This window comes from Scomber japonicus, chromosome 16, assembly GCF_027409825.1.
Source record: "Scomber japonicus isolate fScoJap1 chromosome 16, fScoJap1.pri, whole genome shotgun sequence".
NCBI lineage: Eukaryota > Metazoa > Chordata > Actinopteri > Scombriformes > Scombridae > Scomber > Scomber japonicus.
Genome location: NC_070593.1, coordinates 21,251,107 through 21,279,096, shown reverse-complemented (window position 1 = coordinate 21,279,096; position 27,990 = coordinate 21,251,107). Strand labels below are relative to the sequence as shown.

At 39.1% G+C, this 27,990-nt stretch overlaps 5 protein-coding genes across 6 annotated transcripts; 2 read left to right on the top strand and 3 right to left on the bottom strand.

The window, feature by feature from the left end:
- The first annotated feature begins 10 nt into the window (after positions 1 to 10).
- Positions 11 to 3,033, top strand: rhd (Rh blood group, D antigen). The gene is made up of 10 exons (XM_053335624.1): positions 11 to 177; positions 503 to 689; positions 882 to 1,032; positions 1,226 to 1,373; positions 1,485 to 1,651; positions 1,835 to 1,972; positions 2,056 to 2,183; positions 2,369 to 2,448; positions 2,711 to 2,784; positions 2,925 to 3,033. Exons 1-10 carry the CDS (start codon positions 30 to 32, stop codon positions 2,949 to 2,951), a joined length of 1,248 nt encoding a protein of 415 aa, XP_053191599.1. The 5' UTR covers positions 11 to 29; the 3' UTR covers positions 2,952 to 3,033.
- A 147-nt stretch (positions 3,034 to 3,180) lies between these two features.
- tmem50a (transmembrane protein 50A) lies at positions 3,181 to 7,513 on the bottom strand. Of its 2 annotated transcripts, XM_053335626.1 has the most exons (7): positions 7,448 to 7,513; positions 6,781 to 6,884; positions 6,136 to 6,248; positions 5,290 to 5,357; positions 4,325 to 4,417; positions 4,032 to 4,092; positions 3,181 to 3,921 (listed from the first exon to the last, which is right to left on the bottom strand). In XM_053335626.1, exons 2-7 carry the CDS (start codon positions 6,880 to 6,882, stop codon positions 3,876 to 3,878), a joined length of 483 nt encoding a protein of 160 aa, XP_053191601.1. In that variant the 5' UTR covers positions 6,883 to 6,884; positions 7,448 to 7,513; the 3' UTR covers positions 3,181 to 3,875. The 2 variants fall into 2 exon arrangements, with proteins under 2 accessions (XP_053191601.1, XP_053191600.1); XM_053335625.1 differs by lacking the exon at positions 7,448 to 7,513 and having other exon boundaries at positions 6,781 to 7,096.
- Positions 7,514 to 8,758: 1,245 nt separating this feature from the next.
- On the bottom strand, positions 8,759 to 10,697 carry mgst3b (microsomal glutathione S-transferase 3b). The gene is made up of 4 exons (XM_053335712.1): positions 10,486 to 10,697; positions 10,254 to 10,376; positions 9,822 to 9,894; positions 8,759 to 9,083 (listed from the first exon to the last, which is right to left on the bottom strand). The coding sequence occupies exons 1-4, from the start codon at positions 10,609 to 10,611 to the stop codon at positions 8,983 to 8,985; spliced, it is 423 nt and encodes a 140-aa protein (XP_053191687.1). The 5' UTR covers positions 10,612 to 10,697; the 3' UTR covers positions 8,759 to 8,982.
- A 1,970-nt stretch (positions 10,698 to 12,667) lies between these two features.
- rsrp1 (arginine/serine-rich protein 1) lies at positions 12,668 to 15,962 on the top strand. Its single transcript, XM_053335697.1, has 5 exons — positions 12,668 to 12,891; positions 13,303 to 13,838; positions 13,952 to 14,115; positions 15,409 to 15,483; positions 15,587 to 15,962. The coding sequence occupies exons 2-5, from the start codon at positions 13,322 to 13,324 to the stop codon at positions 15,743 to 15,745; spliced, it is 915 nt and encodes a 304-aa protein (XP_053191672.1). The 5' UTR covers positions 12,668 to 12,891; positions 13,303 to 13,321; the 3' UTR covers positions 15,746 to 15,962.
- Positions 15,963 to 18,327: 2,365 nt separating this feature from the next.
- syf2 (SYF2 pre-mRNA-splicing factor) lies at positions 18,328 to 24,874 on the bottom strand. Its single transcript, XM_053335428.1, has 7 exons — positions 24,845 to 24,874; positions 24,436 to 24,540; positions 24,108 to 24,233; positions 23,500 to 23,617; positions 20,586 to 20,676; positions 19,882 to 19,980; positions 18,328 to 18,721 (listed from the first exon to the last, which is right to left on the bottom strand). Exons 1-7 carry the CDS (start codon positions 24,860 to 24,862, stop codon positions 18,556 to 18,558), a joined length of 723 nt encoding a protein of 240 aa, XP_053191403.1. The 5' UTR covers positions 24,863 to 24,874; the 3' UTR covers positions 18,328 to 18,555.
- Positions 24,875 to 27,990: the final 3,116 nt, after the last annotated feature.

The following is a 27,990-nucleotide window of genomic DNA, read 5'->3' as shown; positions in this document are numbered from 1 at the left end:
GTTGGAAGAGAAGTGCGCACAGATCTTCAATGGCTCCTCAATACGCACCAAGTCTCCGCTCCCGTTTGGGACCTATTCTTCTATTCCTGCAGATAGGATTCATTGTCATATTTGCCTTTTATATTGAGATTGACAACTTACAAATAGATAAGACTAAATTCAGCAACTTTTATCCAGGTGAGTTTGTTGTGAGTTTGTAGTGGGTATGGTGAGGGTAACAGCATTTCATTAATTAATTTGAAAAGCCTGTAAGTGAAGAAAGCACATTTATGTTAAATTCATGTAGGAACTTTAAAAAGTAAACTAAAGTAACAGAATACAGGAGTATTGGGGAGGGGCTGTTACTGTTTGCTATTGATAAGGTTATACAGTTGGTAGAGTTGGTTTTCTCCTGAAAACTTGGCTGAAATCCAGGACAGAAAATGAATGTTTATAAGATTATAAAGGACTGTATTATGATTCAGGTGTCTGACCGTGTTTAAGTCTTCTCCTCTTTTTGCAGAATTCCAGGATGTGAATGTGATGGTGTTTCTCAGTTTTGGCTTCTTGTACTCTTTTTTCATGCGGTATGGGTTCAGTGGCTCAGGGTTCAACTTCCTTGTGGCAATCATGGCCACCCAGTGGGCAATCCTACTCAATGGCATTGAGTCCTGGTATTCCGAAGGGAAGATCAGGGTAAATTTGAGAAGGTACCACATCATGTTGTGATTTTGATGAGCAGATTTTTCCTTATGCAGTAGCCTTGATCTGTACGGCCTATAGCAAAAGATATACTTAAATTATGGAGTAACTTTAAACGTTAGTTAAATGTGCATATATCATATTGGGTTTTTTATATTAATATATGTGTTTTTGTCAATTCTTGTTACATTTTAACATAGCTTGGTAGTTGCCGAATTGTGTGCATCCTCTGCACTCATTTCAATTGGAGCTATGGTGGGGAAGACCAACCCTGTCCACCTCATCCTCATCGCCCTGCTGGAGGTGTCAGGCTTTGTCCTGAATCAGTGGCTCCTCCGGACTCTGCTGAATGTGAGCAACATTTAATCTTGTATTTCTCACTTTTCAGGACAAGAAAATTCACACCATAGTATACACACACACACACACACACACACACACACACACACACACACACACACACACACACACACTACATACTCAAGTAAATATGATCATACTGTTTTGTTGGTAATTTGCTAATGCTGATGTTTCCTGACTCTAGGTCCAGCTTCTGAACAGTATCATGATGCTCCACATCTTTGGGGCCTTCTTTGGGCTCATGTTGACATTGATCCTGCATCGGACAGAATCAGAACAGCGATTTGAGAAAGAGAAATTTGACCGCAAAACAGGATTATTCTCCATGTTAGGTTTGTTGTTGGTTATGTCTTTGTGATGTTACTGTTAAACAGGGCTGGAGAGGAAAGATATCAAACCTCTTCTACATTTAAATCCTGTTATCTGTTGATTCTGCTCTCCAGGGACCTTGTTTCTCTGGATGTTTTGGCCCACTTTTAACTCAGTCCTTGTGGATGATCGTGGGAAGAAGCTGGGGGTAGTGTTCAGCACCTACCTGGCCCTGGCTGTTAGTGCTGTAACAGCAGCTGCTGTGTCGGTGCTCTCCAGTCCCAAGGGAAAACTCAACCTAGTACGTCTGAGATTTAATATTAACACAATATTGAGCTTGTTCATGTATAGAGTCACTATTGGCTGATGTGGAATGACTGGTATCTGTTTTAAGACCATGACAACCACCAATAAATCATATCAATGTGCTTCATACCAGTGACACCTGATCTACGCAGGGCTCATGTCTTCACTCCTCTATTAGATACACGTGCAGTCTTGTGTCTTTGCTGGCGGTGTTGCTATCGGGCTTTCCATGTCAGTGGTTCATGAACCGTGGCAGGCCATGACAATCGGATTCACCGCTGCTGTTGTATCAACCATCGGATTCCGATACCTTAAGGTTTTGATCACAGCAAGATGACATTTAACCCTTTGATTTAATAACCCAGCCATCATAGCTCATCATAACCTCTCATTTTCCAGATCCACATGCTGCTCGCATTTCACAGCCACGACACCTTTGCTGTTCTGAGCACGCATGGGCTCCCCGGTCTGCTGGGATGGCTGGCACATCTCCTCCTGCAGGTTAAAGACTCTGACGATCACACAATGTAAGAATGAGAGTACATACTATATACTAAAGGTCTGACACAATATTATGCTTTGTATTCAGGAAGGCTTTTTTCAGCTTAATTCTCACTATTTTCTATATGTTGGTTGTTATATGTTATTAATACTGTAATACTGAACTATGAGTACAGTACAAATGAAATGTATTATGGCCTTTCATTTGTAGAGCGATCAGGTTTGCTGTGTTTCACATTTGTTCTCTCCTCGGCACCATATCTCTGAGTGTGTTAATGGGAATCATTACTGGTAAGGTTTTCATTTACTTTATTAACCTTATCACAATCACACAAGAAGATTGTTTGTTCTGCATTGTTCTGGAGCAATTTGAATGCAATCATAAGTGTAATATTAACACAAGATACAGTACATTTTGACTTTACATTGAGTTTTCACTATTTTTGTGAAATCACCTCTTTTTGTTTCTCAGGTTGACATCTGTAGGTCATTGCGCTATCATATGTCGCTTGTTAGCTTGTTTTCCTAATGACTTTTATGTCACCGTTCAAAGGGTCGCTGCTTAAGTGGTCTTTCTGGAGACCCCCGCAAGACAAAAAATGTTTCGATGATCAGGCTTTCTGGGAGGTAAGCGATCAAAATTCATCTTAAACATTAACATCCATCCAAAAGATAATTCCTTGTACTGAAAAAATTATAATTGTGGTTATCTACAGAAATATCAAATTAATAAAAACAGCACTGAACAAAATATCTTTCTTTTACAGTTTCCCCAAAATGCAGTGCGCAAGTAAGAAGACTGATAAAAAAAGACCAAATCTGATCCTGGAAGTACAAACCTTTTTCTTTTTTTTTTCCATTCATTCATGTCAGTGTATATAATTTCATACAATATATTACATTCCATACGATACATTTAAATCAATTATATGCAAAGTAGTATTTAGATGTTTTTTATATGTGCAAGACTGGGACAAGAAGCAGAGTTGGAAACTGTGGAGGAATGTAAGACTAATTTTACTGTTCAGTATGTTTCTGTTTTAATGCTGCCACGGATGTTCCATGAGCAAATGGATGTGTTGCAGTCATACACGTCTCTAGTATGTAAATAAAACCCTGCAGCTGTTAAACCTTTGTTGACGTCATGTCAGCAGTGTAAGCTAATTCTCTTTTAACAATAAATCTGGGTCACTTCAAAGTTTTAGAACTGACATAATGTTATTTCAGAGGAATACAAACAATCCCACATGATTACATTCATTAAATATGGATGTGTACAGTATTATGAAAGACATTTTTCTCTCAATGATATTTTTGTACCATCATTATTTGGTATTTCCACTCAAATTGAAGAATGTCATAGAAGTCAGTATACCCAAAGGACATGTGGACAGCTTAGGGAAGTAAAGCTCCCAAAATACACATTTTGTCATACACAAGTTGTAAACCATTGTAACAACATGGCTATGCAGTCTGAGTGCAAATAGACACGTTTAAAGAGGTGTCGCACTTGAAAGTATTCAAACTTTTAAGGAATCTATGAAAATTTGTGCTTAGGTATGATTTAGCCTTTTTATACAGCAAACAACATAAATTAAACATGTTAATCTGAAAGCTAAAAAAAAGTCTCTATATAAAGTGGATAACCACTAAAGCATATTGTATAAACATACAATATAGAAAGCAGAGTGTATAACAGTGGACAAACAGACACACAATTACTGCCACAGATCCTCTGTGCGTCCAAACTTGAAGACCAGGCCCCTGAATCAGGAGGAAAGGATAGTCATGTCAGCAAAATGCTCTGCAAAATACCTGTGCTGAAGTGAAAGTAAGGGTTGGAAACAAGATGCTGATTCAGACTTTTAACTTACCCAAAGAAGATGAATGCATTTTGGAAGAAAATGGCGATACCAGGGTACACAACAGGCTTCTCTGCAAAAGACAAGAGGTTTACAGAGGTTTAAAAAATGAGGCAGTGCGAATCATTTTACACAACTCCAAAATAGAATTATATAACATTTAATTCACTTTATAAAGCATAGCAGGTTTATTCAGTTACTGCATCAAACTGGCTCACCAGCCTCTCGCAATGTCACACCCATAAAACCGATGACTGGACAGTTAGTACGAGTCAAGATGTACTAAGCAGACAAACAGGACTTACGAGGCACTACAAATCCTCCAAAGAGAATCCACATGGAGGCGATGAGGGAGCCAAAAGCCAGCATGAAGCCAATGAAGAGCCACACACGGGCGCCTGCAATCAGAGATAAGAAAGGGTGGGTTACTGGGTGACTCTGCACAGCACTTCTTTCAAGTTCATTTCCAGTCAAACACCACTTTTTTTATAATTGTTACAGTGCTTGGATGTTTGCTCGGAGTTTAACACTAGAACGCTGTTGCAACACTCATTCATTGAAAAAGGAAAGTGTCATCACAACTAGTTTGGAGCAAGTCGTGGTCCAGTATGCAGTTTATTGTAGAAACATAAAGACTTCAGTGCACATACACTGAGAACAGACTTTTGAGTAAAGTTGGAGACATCTTGTGTCCAGCAGTTAAGCTTTTAAAAGGAAAATATTCATAAATCTTGGATTTTCAATATGGAACAAGGAGAAGATGTGATTTTAAGAATATTTAACCTGTTAATTGAGCTTTTTTGTCGAAAAAGTATTTCTATAAATCCCACAACATTTCTAGATGGTATTTTATTTTTATTTTTTTTAAAGATTTTCTCTGGCATAGACGCCTTTATTTGAAAGTAGAGACAGGAAATTACAGGAGAGAGAAGGGGGGGTGACATGCAGGAGGGTCCACCGGCTGGGACTCGAACCAGTGTCTGCTTTGTACATGGCATGCGCTCTTAACCACCTGACCACCTGCGCACCCTAGAGGATATTTTTAAAGGTCTGTGTTTTACAGCGTGTACTGGATGTTGTAATGGTAACACATATAGTCTGAAATTGGGTCATACTGTAACTACTGCCACCGGATTTGACATTACCAAAATATTCACCTCACCCGTAAAGAGGCCGTCATTACAAATGGGAGATGGAGAAAATTAAATATTTGTGGGGAAACTGACTCATAATATACAGTAAGTCATCATGCGTTTTGTATCATACACACCGGTCTGTCCCATGCAGCCTTCACTGTAGCTGTCTCCTCTCACTTGGCCATTTGACACAGCATTTATCCTAGATGCATCAAATACAGAAAAAAACAGTAAATACAAACATATTACAAGCCACAGAAGCTGCTTTAGAAGCTTTCAGCCACATCTAGTGCTCTTCCTAAGTGAATGGAGATGCTCAGTTGTCATGGAGACGGTTTAGTCCCTATCACGTGTCCCAAGTATGGCGTTTTGATCATGTGAGTTTGGTGTCTGGACATTAGACTGAAACTAGTCACAGCATCACCTGGGAGGGGTTCAAAGTCATCCACAAAGAGTCAGTCAAAAAAGATTAAGTAGGCCATCTTTGAACAGAGACGTTTTAACCGTCACACCTAGTGATGGGTACCGATATTCGGTACCATAATGGCAACGGTGCTGACGTTAACAGTCCAGACCGAAAAGCAATGCAGATTTCAATGCTTCATTTCGGTGCCACTGAATCTTTTATCACCGCTCCCTTAGCGCTATAGCCGTGCCGGCGCTATGCGTGACGTCAGTTTCTCACCTGCATGGATGGAAGTGTACCTTCAAAATGTTTCAAAAAGGTGAAACGTTCAAAAGTTTGGCTATACTTCACGTCAAAAGATGCAGACTCGGCTATCTGCAACAAGCACTTGAGGGCAATATTGTGCAAGGGAGGTAACGAAAATTCCCTTTTGACGTCATTTGATAATATAAACCCAAGATGACAACTGAGCTACAGATGGCTGAAAGCTTCTGAAACACCAAGTAAGTAGACCTTGTGATGAGAAAAATGCAACATTTCATGAGAGAGGAAGAGTTTACAAAGTTATACTTACATGAGAAAGGCCACTGTAGCAATGACTCCACAAGTGTGATAAGCATGATGAAACTCTCCCTCAGCAGGGTATTTCACTGCTGCATCGATGATAATCCACCAACCTGTGAAGAACTGCAATGACATGGGATGCAAATTATGCCTGAGGAGATACATGACCATTATTGTGACATGTAAAGTTTTAATTAGAATGTGTAACAGGAACTAACAGCTGTGTCTAAGTAAATAGTAATTAGAATCAAGGCTATAGGTAACTGTGCATGCCCTATAGGAAAGCATTGATCTAACCTTTTCAGTCCTGATACCATACCTGGGCTTCAGGTATTGACCAATACTGAGTACTTATCTAATGCTAGTGTTTATTTAATGAGCTGTATGGGACTGGGATCTTATATGTGTATGGCAAAATCAGACTTAACATTGTTTTCCTAACTTTGTATAACAAAATAAAATAAATTAATACTTACATATAAATTTACTGTATTGTTATCTACTAAAATAATGGTATCCAATAACAGATATGCCTATTGTCATCAAAATCCGTTCCACCTATTTGAGCCAGTATCGGATTTATATCGAGTATCAGTGTCGGTATGGGTGCATCTGTACAGTGTGTATACTCTAACTGAGGAAATCAGTGACCTACCAGGACCCCTGCAGCTATAGATGCGATGGTGTTTCTTCTTTCACCCCAGTCCACATTGCACTCGCAGTCTCCGCACCGGATCCCGTCCAGAAATCCTGACATGACTTTGGGAAAACAGCGTCTAGTCAGACAGTAAGCTAACTAAAGTGAAAACAACATGAGTAACTTACAGAAAAACTCCGTCATGTCGACAGTACAGGCGTTCATTATGTAGACGAATCTATACGTAACAGCCAAGTACAATATCCACAAAAAACACTTATATCGGAATTCACAAACACAAAGAATAGCTTTGTGCGCAATCGCTGTACAGTAAAGATGATGCTCAGCTCTGACTCTTCCACAGACCACCAACAGCAAGATTTTCAACTAAAAATGATGTGTAACATCTACTCGACAACAAAGCTGAGAAAATATTCACATTAAAGAAGTAGAAACAACCCGTTTGATAATAAAGCAGACTTTAAAAAAGCATGACTGTGTCGTCGGTTTCTTTTGTTCATCGCTTTGGCACCAACGCTAGCTATCATTTCCTTGAAGGTTCCTTCTCGCTACGAAGTCGCTGAAAATAATAACACAACTCAAACGTCAACAGTGGTTTTAAGGGAAAACACGCACCTCGGTGGTATTATTTCTTTATAATGTCATTTTTAAAAGGAATTGTTACCTTTTATTTTCGGTTTTTGATGTGCACCCCCTGGTTAAGCCCGACTTTGCTTCCGAAAGAGCTCTGTCATGCGCATGCGCAGTTCACCCCACACCCATTTGATGAAGTGAACCTCTGAGACGTTGTTGATGTTGGTGCCTTCAGGTGTTGTGGGACAAAAAATTTTTTTTCTTTATCTCTGACACGCTGTTTATGTTGGTGCTTTCAGATGTTGTGGGACAAAATGGTAGTAAACGAGTAAAAAATTGGGAGTTACACATGGGATGTAGAGATTTTTAAACTCGTTAATCATATAACAGCATATAAGGTAATACATTCTTTCTGTAAACAATTCATAATGAAAGTGAAATATAAAACAATATAAATACACAAGTTTTTAATAGTTTAATAAAGTATTTCAGCATAAAATTCTTAGTATATGTGCTATGATACAAAATACTCACCAAACTACAATTATGCAATTTATTTAACCTTTATTTCTGAATAAAAACGCTTAAATTGACTTACAGTGGGAATTTACAGGTTATTGGATAAGACCTACAAATTTAGCAGTAGTACATGTATTTATGAAGGTATGGTGCCCTGCAACAAATACTGGAATTGAACAATAAACACAAATTTAAATGAAAAAGATACATATGAGGGCAATTGTGTGTTCATCTTGGAATGTGTGTGTTCTCTCTTTCCTTGTGAATTGGATTACTTGCATTTTACTTTGCTTATTCTGTGGTTCGGTGATGTATGTGGTAGCAGAAAGGGAACAGCAAAAAATGTAAAATGCAGTGTTTATTTTTTTTAAAAAGGAAGTTCACACATTGGTTGTCTCAGAGGAAACAACTTTCCTGAGACAGTCATCAGGATATTTTCGTTGATCTGTTAAGATGATCTATGGATTGGCTTGGAGGCATTTAGGAGATTAGTGACTGAGACATCATGTGTTAAATCACATGGGGCATTCCCGCCTACTGCTGACCCTTTATTATTCACACACTGTAATCTGCAACTGTGATCAGAGTATGACAGAACAGGGGCTCCCAAAACTTTTGGCTTGTGACCCTTTGAAAAGAAGCAGTAGATAGTCTGTTGGGGACAAACTGTCACCAGTTGCACACGTCTAACCAGTTGGGACCTAATCAACCAAAGACAGATTTATTTTCCACTGTTTTATTTGCATACTATTAAAAGACCTGAACAAGAAAAAAATACAGAAATCCCCAAGAATAAAAATGCTAAAATAAAAAATAAGCAGAACTTTGTCAAAACTAAATTGATTGTTGATTGATTGATTATTGATTGATATGATTATTTCCCATGTTTACCTCATCTGAAGTCTCTGAAGTCTTGTAGTTAATTACATTGAATACATGTTCACAATCAATATGTAAAAAAGGCAGTAACTATGAAGTTAGTGGTCCGTAAAATATTATGTAAAGCATCACAGTGAGAAATTATTAGTTAAACAAGTTGCCCAGCTACTTCACAGTCAGTATAAATGAGTTTTCAGCCAGATGGGCAAACACAAGATGGGGATCATTTTAAAAAACTCCAAGCAACTGCAAGGCTACACATATGGAAAGAATGATGACTCCCAAGGACCCGATGTAGCCGTACACACCCCTCATCCTCTTTTCTGGATCTGGAATTAAAAATAGCACAATGCAAAATTGGACCATATTTGAAATTTTTTTATACAATTTAGTATGAGCCATGAATATAAATTGTGATCACAAAAAGGACATTTTGGCCTGCTTTCATACAATCATAAAATATTGTATTTGTAGATAATACATGACAGTGTTCTATCATCATATAACTTCAGCAATGAATATATTTCCTTTTTTAAGACACATTAAAACTATTTATGAATGTGCTAGTTGCACAATTGTTTGTTCATTACCTCTGATCTACATTCAAGATATAGATCTTGTGTAAATAATTAACAAAACCATAACCTTGACACACCTTGGCAACCTTTACACACCTAATGCTAGAGTGTTATCAACATCATGTAGTGCAAATTGGAAACGGTTTGCCTTCAAAATGATTAAACATTACATCCTATTATACTGCTGAATATGAGAGTGACAATATTGTAAATTTGTCAGCAGTGTAGTGGCAGGTGGATGACCTTTGCCTTCATGCAGTGATCATTACAAAGCAAACATTGCATTTCCAGAAAATTGCATTTTATTTCTTACATGGCCATATCCTGATATTGATTTAATCCACTTACTGCCATATAATTTCCTCATATGCATATTACATTATACATCATAAATTTACTTTGTCAGCCTTGAAATGTACGGATAATTCTTGTTTTTAAAAAAAGTTCAGAAGTCCTTCCTCACTTTCACTAAATCAGTGTCAGTCTTACCTCCGGTGTAGTAGCCCCAGGCGTAGGAGAACCTGCTGGTCACCCAAATAATCCCTAGCACGGATGCTGTTGCCTGAAAAAATAAGTAAAAATAAGTAAATAAATAATAAATAATATATATATATAAAAAATAAAATAAAAATAAAATAAAATAAAATAATATATATATATATATATATATAGACAGGAGTCAACTGGAAGAAAAAGGGATGATTCAATGTTTAATGAAAATGTGCTGACACATCTCTGTTATCTGGAGATCTATGCCAAAGATCATAAGGGCTGCTTGCCACTCCCACACTCCTGACATGAGTAGTAAAGTTTAGTGGACATTGATATCCACTTCTATGCCCATAAATTTCAGCAAAAGACTAAAGACAACACATACAAATGATGTCTGTGTATGTTTAAGTGTATAAAAATGATACATACTGGATAAACAAGAGCTGCAATGGTCTGGAAAACAAGCCACTGAGGGTAAATCTCCAGGGTGTTCTGATGTGCTCTTTGGATGCAGTTGAATACCGGGTCCTTGTCACTGTACATATCGGGATACTGCAAAGTAAAGCGAACATAAGTCATACAAAAGAGCAAGAAATACAGCATAGAGCGTCCACTTCTGACTGGTTTCCAATAGTTTCCTCTGAAGTCAAATTTTATTTACCTTAACACCGTACTTCTTTCTGGCAAGCCCAACCTTGACTCCGAGGTAGGCCAGCATAAACCAGCTGTAGAGATAAGTGAATATGACATATCCAAAGCTGGACGGCAACACAGTCAGAATATCCATCTTTTGTCGACTTTGACTGTTTTTCAGGCTGCAGGTGATCAGAACACGACGGTGAGCAGTGGCGCGACTTCGCTTTACAGCTTTGTGGAGAAGGAGGAACTCAAATAAACAGAATTGGATATCGCGAGATCTCGCACATGCCGAGATTACATTTAAGGGGCAGTACCACGTTTCCCTTATATTTCAGTTGATCAAGTGAAGTCTGTCGCTAGTTCATACAGGACTTTTACTTGTAATGGAGTTTTGTTTTTACATTGGTAGTTTTACTCAAGTAAAGAATCGAATTACTTCTTCCACCACTGCAGGGGGGTTCAGTTGCCTCCCCCCGTTATTGAAATGGATTCTAATAATGGAGCTCAGCTGTTGAGTTTCACTACTTCCTCCCATAAAAGAGAGACAGACATCCCTAAGCATTAGGAATATGCATGTAGTTTTTTAGTGTGCATGTAACTATCTAAATCTACAAATCTAAAGCATGTAGGGACAAAGAGAAGACTTCCTTATCTGCACCATACAACCAGAGTGTAAACCTTAACATGAAACCAACGTGAACATGAAAAGACAGTGAGCTACTCGATGTGAGTCGCTACCCGATGTTGAAACATGAATGACTTCCCGCTATTACCCGCCCATAATAATAATAATAATAATGCAGAATAATGCTTAAGTACAATGAGGTACTTGTAGCTATTTTACTTTCAATTTGATGCTACTTTATGCTTCCACTCTATTACATTTAAGAGGGAAATACTCCATTACATTTATTTGAGAGCTTTAGTTTCTTTCATATTTGATACAATCAATGAATAATATAACTAAAGCTAAATATTACAATGAATATAAACTAAGCTTTTAAAATACAACATATTGTTAAAAATGGAAAACCAACCTTTTTGGTATCTTACAAAAAGCAGTGTTTTGTCTGGGTCACATTTCAGATGTCTGTGAAATGTTAATAACGTCACCAAATGGTGATTTTTCCCTACTAAACGCCTCACATGATTTCATTTTAATGAATGTTCAAATTATCCTTTGCTTCCCCAAAAATAAAGGATTAGAGGATAAAGTCCAAACACTGAAAACAGGTTTATGTATCAGAGCTTTGGTTTTTCTTCTTTTCTCACTCATTAATGAACTCATGAGATCCTCAGATTTATCGGGTGACCCTTGCCTGTTATTCATGTAAAAATCCTGTATATTTCATACAGGACTTTTACTTGTAATGGAGTTTTGTTTTTACATTGGTAGTTTTACTCAAGTAAAGAATCGAATTACTTCTTCCACCACTGCAGGGGGGTTCAGTTGCCTCCCCCCGTTATTGAAATGGATTCTAATAATGGAGCTCAGCTGTTGAGTTTCACTACTTCCTCCTATAAAAGAGAGACAGACATCCCTAAGCATTAGGAATATGCATGTAGTTTTTTAGTGTGCATGTAACTATCTAAATCTACAAATCTAAAGCATGTAGGGACAAAGAGAAGACTTCCTTATCTGCACCATACAACCAGAGTGTAAACCTTAACATGAAACCAACGTGAACATGAAAAGACAGTGAGTGAGTTCATTGATGACATTTAGGAAGTTTTATGAATTAATGAGTATATCTAAAACCACATCTGAAGGATCATTTTGCTTTCGACATAATGTTTTCTGAATTTACTCTATTTTCACTTCGGTGCATTTATTCCTGCTAAAGTTGCTCTTATTTTTGTTGCTGCTTTCCTGCTAGTTTGCAGTCGTTCAAACGATTCGATTCCTTTGAACAACTTTGTCAGAGTTTGTATGATATTGATGAATTGGCTTCCTGCTGTCCTGAATCCAGACAGATCAGGGCATTATTGGATAATAAGGGAACATATACGGGCACGATATCACTTTTAAAGATTATTTTTTTTAAATAACTCTAGAGCGAATCGAGTCTTTCCCGTCTTTCCGATCAAACCAAACAGAGCCGAAGAGCTGTTTAAAACACTCGGATCGCCCCCCCCCCGCATCACGTGACTGGAAATTTCCAGAGGCTACTTGAATCGCTGTTGCTTGCTTCGCCTGACTATCATTCGAGTGACGACACCACAAGGTTAAACCTCGACGACGAGACAACGATCGCGCATTTAAACAGTTTGACTTGTTAAATAATTTACCGCTAGCTAAAACCACCAACTTTGAATATTTTGAGTTATTGTTCACAAGCTTGGTTTGGCGATACTTTTTTTGGAAGCGACTTTCCAGACATATCGACAACAGTACAAAGGTTTCACGCTACAGTCGACGAACTGTTCGGTAAGAAAGGCATTGATAGTACAATGTTAACTTTGTTTTGCCAAGCTACAGTTGGGTGTAACGTTTGACTTTGTTATTATTCATCTAATTGTAATGTCTATGTCGAACTAGCATCAAGAATTGAATACAAAGTCTTCGAGTGATAATAGGCTATGCCACGCTAAGCTAATGCTAGGAAAGCTATCTATAGCTTGCGCTAGGCCGGAATTTTCCGGCCAGCCGTTGCAGTGACGTAACGTTGCTAAGCAGCACTGTTGTGAAACCCGCCATTAAAGCTACAGGCCTGCTCAGAGACTGTGGCTGATATCCCGAGACACTAACTGCTAAGATTTAACGATTCGAGGGGGGAAATGATTACTGTAATGACTGGAATTATCTGTAATATTCTGACTTGTTTTTGTTTCATTTCAGCTTGTGGCACTAAAAAACAATGGCTAAGGGAGAAGGCATGAAAAACTCTGAAATGGCCCTTGCTCGTCAGAGTGATGGCATCAATGTGATTTTTGACCAGAAAAGCTCTTCCTCATCTCGGTCCAGGTCCAGATCCAAGAGCAGATGTAGCTACAGGAGACGATACAGGTCTTCATCTTCTTCATCCAACAGCAGATCATCTTCTCACTCAAGATCCCGCTCTCACCCTCGTTGCCACAGACGTTCCTCCCGTTGTCGCTGTGACAACCATCGCAGATATGGTCGTGGCCGCTACCGCCGCTCCCCACCACGTAACTACAGGGCACAGTCTCGCTCCGACAGCCACTCACCCTCGCCAGACAGGTACTCAAGTCGTAGACATTACAGGTCCCGCTCAAAGTCTTCAAGCAGAATAAACAAACAAAGGAAGACTGGAAGTCAGTTTAGAAGCAGAGTTCCCCAATCCCCACCCAGATCCCACAGGAGACGCCCGAGGTCCAGATCTTCCAGACGTTCTGACAGTTTGACTGTGGATGGTAAGTTGATGTTTATTCTGTGTATTTGTATTGATTTTTTGGGCAGACATTGAAGTTGGTCCAAATTGTTCAATTATACAACTGATTAAAATATATCTCAACTTGTTTCTCAGACAAAAGAGAACTCCTACAAGTTGCCAAGGCCAATGCTAAGATGTTGGGACTGGAGAGGCTTGAACTTCCTGAGAGTGTGACACCAATCCTGTCTGAGCAGTGCAGGGAGTCACCAGTGTCAGAGACATGGGTGAGACAAGACCCGGAAAAGTCTCCATCAGAGGTGGGTGTCTAAGAATGAATGATGGGTATTCACAAAACATATCGCATACTTAAGATAAGCAAACTTGGATTAAAGGTGAATAAATAAGTATTTTTCTTCCATCTTGGACACAGCAAGTGGTGAGAATTTTAGGGAGTATAAGTATTCATGTTATACCTATGTATGACTGATTAATTCATTTACTATGGCTTATTTACACATATCTTTGGCTGTACTGGAAGAATTATGGGTTTTTGTTCATTTATCTCTTGTAAGTAAGTTGTCTCTAGCTATTGCAACATTTTACCAATGTTGCAACAAAAATATAGTGTTAAGCAAACAGAGTGCTAATGTCTAAAGTTGTGTATTGATAAGCTTCAGGTCTGTGTTGAATTTCCTGTGTCTTGTGTTGACCTTTGGACCCCTGAGAGAATGCACATACTCTCTGTATTTATTCCTGTCTTCATAGATAACATGACAGTGGTCTCCTTCACTCATCGGCACCTGGGATTAAAGGGCTGTCATGTGACTTGGGTGACGACAATAAGTGTTTGCGTGAAAGGTTAATTGATAATCTCACAATGTTCACAATGCGTAGTTCATCAACTATAGATTTTGAATTTGATTATTAACACATTATCTCACATTAAGACATTTGTAAATGCTAATTTACAGATATTTTCAGATGATGCACCAGCAATTCAGAAACTTTAACACTGACTTCATACTTCATACTTCATAACCGGCTGTAGCATTTTTGTACATGACAAATGTATTTGTGCTTGCAGTTGAAATGGGTCATTGTTATTTAGCAGAACCCTCCAATCGCTGATGGAGCGCAGGCGTGTGGACTGTGTTATAGTGACTATTCCTGTCAAGAGAACTAAAAACACATGAAGAACTCCTCTCCATATGCCCAAGATAAGTTGGTACATGAGGCGTGTGCTGAGGGGCTGGGAAACCTGCGTCACCATCATTCTGCCACTCTAGACAGAGAAGACATCCTCTTTTCACTTTATTTTGTTTGTTTTATTTTGTCCTTTTTTTAAATTTTATTTATATTCTATTTCAAGGCCTGTCGTTGAAACATTCATTTAATGGCCTAGTCTGTGACAGGAGTGTGAGGAGAAAATGTGCATGAGAGCTGCAACTTGTTGAAGCTAACTCCTTAATGATAACGCATAATGACATGCTATAGAAGAGCTTTAATATTAGTAATGAATCTATAATCTGTATGAACAAACTGTCAAAGCTCACTCTGCCATCAGTTTTACACTCATATCTAACTAAATCTGGTTTATCTGTTTGAAACAGAGCAGTGATGTGGAGCCTGATGCACCCAGCCCAAAGATGTCCCCTAAAAGGAAAATCATCTCTTTCAGCATTAATGTAAGTGATTTTAATTTGCAGCTTTGTTTTATTTTAACTAAACACAGTTTCACATTACCCTGATGACCTCTAATGACTTTTTCTCCTCAACTTGTCCCTCCAGAATTCTGTGGCCAAACCAACAGTGGCAGCTCCATCTATTGCTAAGGTAACTCCCAGAATGGACATCTATGAAAGCAGGAAGCCCTATGGCCACTGGGTTCCAGTCAGATCACGAAAATCGTCCAACGCACGCAAACACACACTCCACACGTCACACTAGTGTGGCAGATTAAATGGACACTGTAAATACTGTAAATATTTTGTTCATATGATCTTCAATCAATTCACGGCAGGTGTTTTCTTTCAGATGTTTAAAGAGTTAAATTATGGAAGAAATGAAGAATTCGTTCAGGTGGGATTATTTCTCTCCCTCAATTTTGTATTGTATATGCTGTTTACAGATAAAATAAAGTCTATTTGATAAAAAAACAAAACAACGTATTGTGTGTTTGCATTCTTTCATTTGTCACATAAATCACTTTTGCATTGTCCAATTGAGTATTTCCCAAGATTGACTAAATCATGTAATAGCATGATGGTTAATTAGAGTAATAGCGAACTCTAAAGTAAATCCAAAGCGCTCTTTAGTCTGTATGAAGGTAATAGTGCATTCGTGGGTAATCTAATAGTAATTACATAGAGACATCTGTTTAAGTGGCATATTTTTTGCTGCCCCAATAAAAGAACTGAATAGGAACCTCTTAGTGCCAGTGATGCAGAAAATATAGTTCTATTGACACCAATGAAATAAAAAGCTATGAATCATATCTTTCTGTAGCCACCATTGAGAGCACATACAGGTTAGTATATCAGGCAGCTGGGAAAGAGAACAATGTGGCACCTTTGCTTTACCATTAAAAAGGTGCTGAGTTTATCTTTCTGGTCTAGTGTGTGTGCAGCTGTATGACTAGAGATTTTCCTATAGTACAGTGTAGATGTGTTGTCTACATGACCATATTTCAACAGGTCACATACAAGTTAGCTGCATTTTTTATCATGGCCACACAGTGTCAGTATTATCCCATAATACAGAAACTTCATTTTGTTTTTAAATTGGTGCATCTGGGCTGTTATCATTGTGAAACATTTAGATTTATACAGCAGCCTGAGTTTACAGACCTCTGAATTACAGCCTACACCTCAGGATTGGTTTGTTAAGTGATGTGAGATATGAATGAAGTATTACTGTACATTAGATTTTTACCATAGACCTTTCTCAATCACAGGCGATGAATGATGAAATGACTCTTGCATAGGTCGGAGCCTTTGTTAATGTTTTTAGTAGCACCTGTGCTTTTCTTACTATCGGAGTTATCAAAATGTTTGCTCTGAAAAAAAAAAAACCTGACTACCACACATTGGGCTCAGATGATCCAAACATCTATCACCGTCAACTGTCTGCTAACACAAGACCTGAACATGTTTCTTCTTGAGTAACTTGATACATCCTGCTGTTGTGGCTTATGTGCTACCAACCCTAAAGCAGCTGTGTATTTACTTTGACAACTCCTTGGCATATGTTTAAAATACTGATGAATTACTGCTAGAAAAGTAACTCATCTAATGGGATAAATGATAAATTTCAATCCTCCCAAGATGTTTCAGGCTGATAACTTCGATGCGTGTCACAATCTGTTGTAATAGAGGTGAAAACACACTGTTTTGAGTATGTCTGACTGCCAGACTGCGTGTCTCCTGCTGTAAACTGACCTGTAATTCTGATTAATTACTACGATAGGAGATAAGACATGAAAGATACACAACACAGAGTCTTACAGGAATTAGCTAAACATCAGCTGTAGTGATACAAACACAAAGCAGTCCAACTTTTACAAAGAAACGCAGAGAGAACAGACGAGTTTGTCCTGTTGTTCTTGTACGATTCGCTGATTCATCGTGAACACCCATGTTTTGTTTTTCCTATGTGGTTTCTTTTTTAAATTATTAATTAGTGCCACTTAATCACTTGCAGGCATACTCAGTTATAAAGGTGTTTACCCAAGTTTTATTAGGCTTAAACAATTAAATAATAATAAGGGAACATTTTCAAAACTGGCTATAAGCCTCAAGAATCAAAAAGGTGTCAGATCATTTGTGAGACAACAATCTATGCAGTTGTTCCACACACAAAAAAAAAAAAAAATGAAAAAAATCCCCAGCCAATGTCCTTAGGCTAATCAGATAAAACAACAAAAATATCACAATCATACACTTGAACACTTTAATACACTCCCTTAAGTCGAGTCAGATATCAAAGGCATAATTTGATGACCTCCCCTACCCTTCAGCAGAACATAAACAACTTCTGTCATGGCGTCTTTGCTCACTAACCCTCGAGGGCATCCCATAAATTTATTCTGAGGCTTATTGAGAAGATTGACTAATGCAGATGAAATGTAACAAGTGTGATTCAAGTAAGGACACATTCAATGTTGGTAAACCACACACACTGGTGGCTGTCTGCCCTGTAGAGGGTGCAATGCCATTAGTTTCTGACAGACAGGACTGCAGGAGACTCGCATGGGAACCTGTTTGCTTTTCTTTTTATCTCCAGTCACAAGGCTCCGCTGCTCATGTCACAGCTTGGGGCGAGTTGGTTAAACTTGAGATGTGGGTGATAATGAAAAAATTGAATTGCTCAATTGTTGGTGTCTTATCTCTTATGTGCACCTACACTAAAACATTCATTGGCTGGCATCTTCTGCTCAACGTGCCCTAAGGGGTTTGATGGTAGTTCACTCTCACGCTCTAAAAGGTCTCTGTCATGAGACCACACGCAAAAACATCAACAAGTGTGCAAGATAACTGGAAAATTGAAAGTGGTTTATTTCAAAATAAGGATAAGAATACTTATACTGTACAAAGAGACACCAAACACTATATATCTTACAGATGATTGAATTATCTTTCAACTCAAAATAACCTCAGCGTTACAATACACAGTCCGTTTTAGCCATTAATACATATATTCTTGGAAGAAAAAGATGCATCCAAGACTGTTAAATGAAGAGAAAACTGAAGTGTTGGACATTAGACAGCTGTGCCTCTCTCCAAGTTTTGTTTGATCTCTGCTGTGTATTTGCCGTAGAAGCGCTCCGCCTTCTTGTTGAACTTGGCGTTCCTCTCGTTGATGTAGTCAATGTCTGCATCGTCGTTGTAGGCCCTGCGTCGGCTGTACTTGGACCGCTTCTCGATCCTGACAAAAGCAAACAAATAAAAGCAGCTTAGTGAAGGTTTCATAAGTCTATACGGCCACTATTCATGGCGTATCCAATAACAATAATTGGCTGTAGGCAATAATTTGGGGCGAGGAGAGCAGCAATGGAAAACGTAACACACTCATACGTACACACATACTCAGAGGAAAATACTGGGAGCTCCTAGTCTTGATTCAGTGTGTCTTCAAAGCATTGTTGTGCGTCATACCCTGGCAGCTGAACTCTAGTCTAATGCCCCACAGTTGCATCTCTAACACAAGCCTTAGACTGTCTCAAATATAGCTCGGCTCAGGAAAAGACCAGGCTAATCAAAGGTGAAAGGGACTTCTGTAGCACAGACAAAAAGTGGACAAGTGGAAGAACTAAGGGGTTTGAAGCAGCTTTCACTTACATATGAGACACAAAAGGTACCGTTTGATCCTTTTTTACATGACTTTACTGGCCTCTCATATGGTTTCCATAAAGGTTTGCCGAACCATCTACCAACACCCACTTACCAAAATACATATCAAGGTTCCTTGTGGTGACATGAGATGTCAAACAGATGAGAGGTCATGTACATAGACACGTGCTATGGTCTGACTGGGAGCCGTGTCCTGTCTGGTAAATATTAGGTTTAAAATAGTCCAGTTGGGTAAGTTGGCGTCCCCCCATCTAAGCGGCAACCCGTGCAGATAATAATGAGCTGCCTTCTATCAGCCACTTCCATCAGGATTTCCACTCTGGGGCTGATTTCATCAGATAGGCCCTGGTTCACACAAAACATCCCCTCTCTTCTAAATTAGCAAAGCGGTCACAAACTCAGTCCTTCCACACAATTTGATGTAAGGACAAAATGCTATTGAGAAACGTTTTTATCAGTAGCTATTGGCTGACTTATGTACAACTCAATATTTTCTCAGTTATCAATTATTTAGCGTTTAGTTTATTAGGCACTTAAGAGTGCTTGATGTGTTTTCTCGCTGACATTGACCTCAGAATACTCCAGGGATAGAAGGGAAGGCAACAGTCAGTCAGTACGATGGTTTATCTTAGCGGTCTACATGCAGTGATTCAGGCTGAGATGGAGATGATATTAAATGGAGGGTCAGGAGGGTATATGGCATCTCTCCTGTCCTGTTTTTCGACTGTGACTTACTGTTTCTCAACATCTTCCACCATGCGGTCAATGCCCTCCTTTGTAGGGACATGAGTTCCGTGGATCAGGCTATTGGACGTGGGATGGAAGTCTTCACCACTGTGGATCCCCAGAAAAGGAAATTAGAAACACATAATCACAGATAATCACCACGTTAACATACTTTAACAGCCTTCTCTATCCCATCATTGTGAGGATGTTCATCCCGATGAAAGATGATGATGCCACTTCAGGGCAAAATGTGTCGGTACATCCATAAAGGTTCTGCATGCCTTTAAGGGTAAAAAAAAAAACCTGGGATGAACTCTACTTTGACCTCAGTGTGTATGTCTTGAATTTATACTTGAAAATCTTTAAATTATTCAGGGTTGTGCATTTATGTCAGTTAACCCCAGGGCAAATGATGTGGCATAGTGCTATAGTTATAATATAGAAAATGCTTTGTGTACATGTGATGGGGGAATGCTAAGATGATTATGCCGGGGAAATCCTTACAATTCATTTGACTAGAGATTTCACAGTTATGTTCTGAAGAGCCAAGATATCATCATGTACTGCTTTTATGGGCCTCTTAGTGGAAATGCACAACAGTCTATGATTGCCAGAGGACATTTCTCTTTATTTTGAGCTGTCCGGACAAAGTATTGAGGACACAGATATAGCACTGTCACAGCAGAGATAGGACAGGGACAGGCTTAACTCACCATTCCTCTCTCTGTTTCTCGTAGCCATCCATGTCTGGTCTGATCTGCTTGGTGAGCCTCTGGTATTGTCTGAATTGGGCCTCAGCATAACCTGCAGTCCATTGTGTGTGCGAGTGAGGCACACAGAGAGAGAAAGAAAGAAAATTTGAGTGAGTTATAATTACCGGAACAAACAGCGAGCAGGCACGAGGCTCAGCAACACAACCTGCGGCTGGTTAAGAAGGGGACGAGGAGGCAACTCTCCTCCCCCCCTTCTCTATTGAAGCCCCTCTGGTGATAATTTTCTCCCCAGAGGTTTTAATTCAACGAGGTTTTGATGCAACAGATGGCAGCCATATTTAGAAGACAGCGCAAGCCCCTTTTTAGTAGATTAAATTGGGAGCAGTTCGGGAGGATTAATAACCCCAGGGGTCCTTACATGCAACCAGTGTTGCCATATACATGGCTATGTAGGTGGAGCCATCTTTAGTAGCAACACTGTGTGATAAAGAAGTGGAAAGACTTTTCAAACAAACACATGGTAGAGCACAGCAGAAAAGAATCATGGTGGACCAGTTGTTTCCTCAACAGTAAACTGTATTAAATTACTATTTACTAAATGAATAGACAGAGGTTCTACGGTGTCACAGAGGGGGGGGGGGGGTACCCAAGCCTAAAATAGAGTAGCCCTGATCAAATTGCTATGTGCTTCCAGGTTACTTCCTGACGTGACTACCAACACTTGCAAGAGGATTCCAAAGTCAATACACTCAGTGAGTGACAACCACTTCAGTGTGTTAAACAACCTTGATCATATTAGCTGTGAGATAGAGATGGGAGTGAACCACGATTTCTTATAATCCATAAAGAAACATGTAATCAGCTTAGATTTCCTTTTAAACCTAAAGCTAAACAAGCTTGCTGTCCTCAGATCTTACTTTTGAACTTAATTGCGTTACACAGTTGTTTATTTGTTGGTTGGAATATAAAGCTTGTGACAGCACGTGTTGCTGGGTGATCAAAAGATGGCATCCACATGGTTCTTCCCACCTACGTCAACATAAGTTGTTTGGAAAGTCACACACGACTTTTGTGGGAGCACTAAATAATTTAATGCAGGGGGGAAGAAGAAGAAGTAGCCTGTAAAGTTTAGTAGTGAGTTCTGGTACTACGCCATCTCTAACCCTCTTATCATGATCTAATCTAGACACTGGAAATTTGTCAAATCATCTCCAAACAAAGGGGTGAACTGTCAGTTTCAGACAGTACACTAGAAATTATATAGAAAATTAAAGGGGCAAAGTGGACAGTAAGCCAGGATAAGGAAGGTGGCTTTTTGTTTCAACTATTCCACACCGGAGATGCTGCCAGATAACAACTGAAAATAGTAGTTACCTGGATGTAGCTCCAGTAACCCACTTGAGGAATATCGTTGCACTCACTGGTCAGTCAGGAGGTAGACACCATGAAGCACACCTATAAAGCTACAGCGCACTCGCTGCTCGTCTCTCTTTGAAACTCAGCAACAAACAACTAGGGCCAGCAGGCTTGTGGTTAGAGAGCAATGCATGTACTCATAGACTTGTCACATCCAGTAACTACTATATTTATGCATTTGCTTTGGTATTGGTTAAAACCTAAAGTGAAGGCTGTTAGGGTTGAGATGGGTCTGAACCCAGCCATAACCATGAAACTGCAGCGGTACAACAGTTGAGCACAAGCTGCCAGAGGGCCTTACACCAGACTGAAAACACCCAGCAACATACTGGACATTTATCAAAAGATTCCCCCACTCAGTTCTGAATGAGACACTGACCCAGCAGGCATGTCCTTGAGATACGACAGCACAAAGGTTGAAGTCTAAGAGGTGGCCAAAAACGTCCTCCACTGAGAGACTCCTGAAAAGCGCCATAGAGGACGTGATGCCCCTGGTGGAGTTCACCATCAAACCCAATGGGGAAACCAGGGCCACATACCATCTGCAGATTGCATTATGGATCCAGTGAGGGAGCTCCATATAACAGTGATTTGGTGTGTTGTCTATTTTTACCGTGTGTCAGTTCTCAGCCAAAATAGACAGTGAAAATGATCAGATAATACTCATATTGACATTCTGTGGGTGTCAACCTCCAGACTATGAGGTGTTGTCCCAGAATCAGATGTGGATGGCCGATGGTGCCCCCTGCCTGATGCTTGGACCAGGTCCAGGAACCACCAGATAGAGTGTACAACCAGCGCAACTAAACGGACTGGGATTGAAGCAGCGTCACTTGCATTCCTCCCGGGGGAGCATGAGGCATGTGGAGCGAGAGTATGCCTCATCCTGACGCCCCTGACCCAGACAGCAGAAACAGTATTGTGTAAATGGAGGTGAGGCACGTGAGAAACAGGACCTAGCAGAAATTTTGATTTCTTCTGTGACACCGAATGGTGATAAAAAGTTAGAAGGTGATACATTCTCAAGATGAGACAAGCAGTGACTGCACCAGTAGCTCATGATTGGGCAGTAAGTCCAAAGATCTTTCTCAGGTGCCAAGGCAGAGCCTTGTGGGGTATCCAGTAAAGAAGCCTGCTAGAGGGCAGAGCACCTACAACATACAATCATTTTCTTGCCAGTCTGATAAGTACTACAGCCAAAGCTATGGAAGTAAATAAACACATACTAGTAGTCTGTCAGTATACTGGCAGCTATTGGCAGGGAAACAAACAAATAATTAATTTAAGACCCCTTTACATGATGAAAGTTGATCATCATGAGAGAAACGTGGTAAACTCACGATTTCATATTTTTAAGAGTAATGATAAATTGGCCACACTGACTGGCTCAGTGAATTTGTCAGTGAGTTATTGGCTAATGTATTTACTGCCACGTTATTACATGTCTCTTAACCATCAAACAGTCGGTGTCTGTTTTCACTGGAGACCCTTCACCAACCTGCAAATCCTGTGTCTGGATTCTTCTTCTTCTTCTTTCTCTCCCAGCGCTCAGCATCATCAGCAGTGACCTCCAGCAGTTTCACTCTGTCATAGTCCTCACCTCTGTCAGCACAATCCTGAAAGCCAAGTACTGGTAATTAATTGGAAAAATACAAACAAAAACAGAAATCCTGGTACTTTGGGAATTTACTGTACATGAAAATTTTCACAAAAACCCTCCAGTGTGAGTAAACATTCCCCAACTTGAAGTCTGTGGCAACATTTACAATTTACTGGTGGATGATTTCACTTCAGTTCCTCTCAATACTCCTCATTGATGGGCTCTCATAGGAAGCACTGCAGTAAGATCCAGGCTCTGAATGTATGCGTTTAACATTTTTGACAACAAACAGGGTTTAGCACTGTTTAGATAATGCAGATGCCTGTGAGGTTTGCTCACTGGAATCATCTGTATCTATAATACCAGTCAAAAGTTGGCACACAGTCCACCATTCACTTAAATGAGAATTTGTAACCAGACTTTTGACTGGTGCTGTATATTCCATGTTGAATATGTGGAGCTTCATAGAGGTTATCAGCACTAAAATATTAAAGAGACTGAAATACCTTTTTCTTTTGACCTTCAGCAAGCTCCCACTCCAGACGGGCTTTCTTAGCCTCCCAGTTAGTAGGGAGTTTCAGCCTCTTGTCCTCCTCCACAACCTCCTGGTGATTGAGCTTACGTGCTTCATTCTGTGGACGAAAATATCTGATGCTTATATTTGTTTACTGGGAGCCAACATTAGTACTTATTAAACTGACACGGTTTACACTAACAGCGCTTCTGATGTTCAATGAGTTTATGACACCTGTGTGCCAGATGATGCAGTCCAGCTTAATTTACCACCTCCACAAACAACCAAACAGCTGTAGAAGGTTCATTTTAGTGACTCACCCTTTTAAAATGTAACTCTCGAAATTTTCGGAGCCTCGCTTCTCTTTTCTGGGACGTAGAAGTCTCGGTCGCCTCCTCCTCGGTGGCTGTAAGGTTGCTTGACTCCTGGAAGTTAAAGCGTCATGTTAACTTACTGTAAATATTCGGCTAAAAAAAGACCGCTTTAGGGCCGACTGTTGTTATTAAAGAGTAGCTATCTAAACGTAAGTAAGGGAAAAGATGTCCCATCGTTAGCAGCATTAGCTTAGCACCATAACACGAGACTGTAAACAACAAGTGTGGAGCAAGAGTACATCCTTCCCCCCGGATAGTGACAATTTTTTCCCAAAGAAATTATATTAACCGACTATATCTACCAAAACATCAAATAAACTAGGCAATTTAACATCAAAATGAAGAAACTACTAACCCCACTACACGACGCCATAGTTCTTCTTCCTCCTCTTCTTCTTCGTTGAGTTTCAATGACGGTTGGTCAGTATATAGATGCTTTACCGCCACCTACTGGACTGGAGTATGGAGCAGTAGATTGGCAGGGGAAACATCTAATAAATATAAATATAACATTCCTGTTAACTCTTAATTTAGTAATTCATTAGAAGAATACTGTCCATGATGTCTGATATAAATTCCCCTCTTTCTTCATCATGCCTGTTACAATCTATCAGTACATGTTTGACAGTTTTGGGTTTGTTACAGGGTGTATAATCCAGTAGGGTGCTTGCCTATTCTATTGAGTGTTTGATTTAACCCAGTTTGTCCTATTGTCAATCTCTTCCTTTAGGCTCTCGTCCCATATTCCACCAACACCAACATGTTTTTGAATACTGTAAAGATGTCTCCCTGCCTTATTAAATCCCAGTATTCCTGTGACTGTCAACCTTTATGATAGCTTTAATCTCTGTTTTACTTATATAACTGTAGTTTTAATGACTGTTTAGCCAATATGTCTACCGTCTCTACATGAGCAGGACCCCAAAGGAAGGAGATATCCAATCCCCTATAATGTAACCTGAGTAGCACATGACAAATTTCATACACAATATCCTGCCAGCATGAGCACTTTCCAGAATTAATGCATGAAAGCTCAGGAGCTGGGCGGGTTATTTTCTTCTACCCATTGTAATGCTAACAATAATCCAAGTAACTCAACTGTGTGCACTAAAAGATGGTCTAATGTTGTTTTTTCAATGCTGCCTCACAATGAGGGATAACAAATACAGTATGTGAGCCCAGTTTCTAGTTCTTTTGAACTGAATATCATGTTTATGTTGATCTATACAGTTCTGTACCATTGCCGACGTTGGTACCAGTTTAGGTTTCTCTTTCAGATTTTGCTGCAGACTTGTATCTATAGGTAGCCTATGGTATAATGATTCTCCAAGGATATGTATCTGATGATGGAACAGATTCTTCACTATGAGCATGTTTTTCTCCTAACTTTGATGAGTTTCCTTTATTTTATGAAAAAATGTTGAAAAAGCATCTGAATTATGTGTATTTCTTCACAAAAAAGTAATCTTTATTTTTATCTCATAATTATTATATAAGTAGTAAGAATGTGCAGGAGCAGATGATCAAATGCCCTGTAAGAGCTGGGGAACAAAGCAGTAACAATATGAAAAGGGGACTTGACAACAAAAAGCTCAATGTACAAATTGAGGATACACTTCAATTTGAAATGTGTGTCAAATCTGTCATAGTAATTTACAGAACAACTCAAGGCACCAACTATATTAGTCCCAAAGAGGACAAATATCCTTTATTAACCCAAATCACAAAAATAGATGAACCTCATTGAGAATTCTGTAATGTGAAGGGCGGTCTTTCATTTTTCTAAAAGAGCTTGAGGCCTGTACTCGTTGAACAGATTGTGTTTGTTATTTACAACATTTCCTGTAGATATTATTTATCTTATTTCAAGGAGGAACAGGAACTGATTTTTTGATAATGTTTTGTCTTATTCTATCTGACAACCCATCTACAGATTTGTGTCATCAGAGCCAAGTTATTAGACATTAAAACAATGACAAATCTGATATATCAACATAAGAGACTCATGATAATTAGCTGCAAGTTGCATCAGTCGTGTGTATGTTAGATCTTTTTTTACCATGGCATTCATGGCAGAAGTAATCTCCAGGCAGCTTGCGTTTTACAATAATGTCTTTGTATATAATTTTAAACTAGGCCATCTTGCTGCCTTTTGAAGTTTAAATAAGAAAAATTTTGAATTCGAAAAGTACTGTTAGACTAATGGAAACTGGCAAGACGCACACAGACAGCAATTATGAATATGACTGGAGGTTATACAGTGAGAGGCATGAAAGATCAAGCATAAAGTCATCAGTGTGCCACACAGAGAGTCTGTTTAGGCTCCCCTAAACTCAATTGTTATGGTTGTTTTTGCTGCAGAGAAATGAAATCTCACTTTTTACCATTGCAACTTATTTTTACCCACGAAAAGCACAAGTATCAATCAGGGCCTTGGAACATAACCTTGGACCTCCAAATATGATTCTATGATCTGATCAGAAGACCAAAGTAAACACTTTCAAGAGCCATTTGAGTATGTTTGACTTGACAAAATGGATGTGCTCCCTGTTTGATTGCATTATACTAATAGAGCTCTTTTGGAGGATGTAATTAAATGGAGTTTATAGTCTTAGATTAAAGCATCCTCTAGATCACAGGCAATGTTAATGAAGTGATGCATTTTCACTGGAAACCAGATGGGAGAACATCACAACAGAACAAAACATCATTGGCTACATTAATGGGAAGGACTCTACTATTGCCATGCAAAAGAGAAAACATCTTCGTAATGAATGACTTTCAAATGAGTAAGAAAGAGGAACCAAGAAAAAAAGACAGGATGAATCAGAATAGTTTGTCCTCTGCACTTAATTTAAGTTTATAATGGCAGTGTGCAGAACAGTTGCAAAACAACAGGAAAAGAGAGTTTAAGGGTCGTGTGGATGACTTTTAAATTTCCAGGAATTAAAACAAAACAAGCATGAGAGTTTACAGTTTATGGGTGTGTCCTGCTTCACTATCTGTTAATTTCTTTGTTAATGTTGTACAACCACATTTTCTTTACAGTTCTCAAGTGTTTCACTCCCTCACTCACTTCCTTGGAGGCTAAAACATGTTTTGCTTTAAGTGCATAGGGGAATCACAAAAAGCTGTTTAGCATAACTCTCAAACTCATGTGACAATTGTAACTTTAATGTGTTTAATGTGCATGTCATGTATAAACCCAAGTTGTAGCTTTCATTTTAGCAGTATGTCATGAAAATGTTCAGAGAATGTTCAGCGAATACAACACTTGCACAATATAGGAAAAATATGCACAGTACAGTTTAAGTAAAGGAAAAAGAGTCTTTTTTTTCTTTCCCGTGCCACCGCTTGTCACGAGCCGATTGGATTGATCTGAATTTGAAATCCAAACTGGCTTTGTGACAGGCAGCGTGAGGATCTAGGAATGCTGTCATTGCCATTTAAGGGATACTCAACTTTAGTGCAGTATGACATGGATCTCACATGTGTTGGGGG

Bases quoted from the DNA above. Each gene is read 5' to 3' on its own strand.
- rsrp1 (XM_053335697.1), top strand. From the start codon at position 13,322: ATGGCTAAGGGAGAAGGCATGAAAAACTCTGAAATGGCCCTTGCTCGT. The intron at 13,839-13,951 runs GTAAGTTGATGT...CTTGTTTCTCAG, and splicing joins TGACAGTTTGACTGTGGATG to ACAAAAGAGAACTCCTACAA. The intron at 15,484-15,586 runs GTAAGTGATTTT...TTGTCCCTCCAG, and splicing joins TCATCTCTTTCAGCATTAAT to AATTCTGTGGCCAAACCAAC.
- tmem50a (XM_053335626.1), bottom strand. From the start codon at position 6,882: ATGTCAGGATTTCTGGACGGGATCCGGTGCGGAGACTGCGAGTGCAAT. The intron at 4,093-4,324 runs GTAAGTCCTGTT...TGTCTTTTGCAG, and splicing joins TGGAGGATTTGTAGTGCCTC to AGAAGCCTGTTGTGTACCCT. The intron at 3,922-4,031 runs GTAAGTTAAAAG...CTCCTGATTCAG, and splicing joins AATGCATTCATCTTCTTTGG to GGGCCTGGTCTTCAAGTTTG.
- rhd (XM_053335624.1), top strand. From the start codon at position 30: ATGGCTCCTCAATACGCACCAAGTCTCCGCTCCCGTTTGGGACCTATT. The intron at 178-502 runs GTGAGTTTGTTG...CTCTTTTTGCAG, and splicing joins ATTCAGCAACTTTTATCCAG to AATTCCAGGATGTGAATGTG. The intron at 2,449-2,710 runs GTAAGGTTTTCA...CACCGTTCAAAG, and splicing joins GTTAATGGGAATCATTACTG to GGTCGCTGCTTAAGTGGTCT.
- mgst3b (XM_053335712.1), bottom strand. From the start codon at position 10,611: ATGGATATTCTGACTGTGTTGCCGTCCAGCTTTGGATATGTCATATTC. The intron at 10,377-10,485 runs GTAAATAAAATT...TTTACTTTGCAG, and splicing joins GAAAGAAGTACGGTGTTAAG to TATCCCGATATGTACAGTGA. The intron at 9,084-9,821 runs GTAAGACTGACA...TTTTAATTCCAG, and splicing joins CTGGGGCTACTACACCGGAG to ATCCAGAAAAGAGGATGAGG.
- syf2 (XM_053335428.1), bottom strand. The intron at 20,677-23,499 runs GTTGGTGAAGGG...AATGGACTGCAG, and splicing joins TCCAGACACAGGATTTGCAG to GTTATGCTGAGGCCCAATTC. The intron at 18,722-19,881 runs GTAAGTCACAGT...TGCTTTTGTCAG, and splicing joins GTGGAAGATGTTGAGAAACA to GATCGAGAAGCGGTCCAAGT.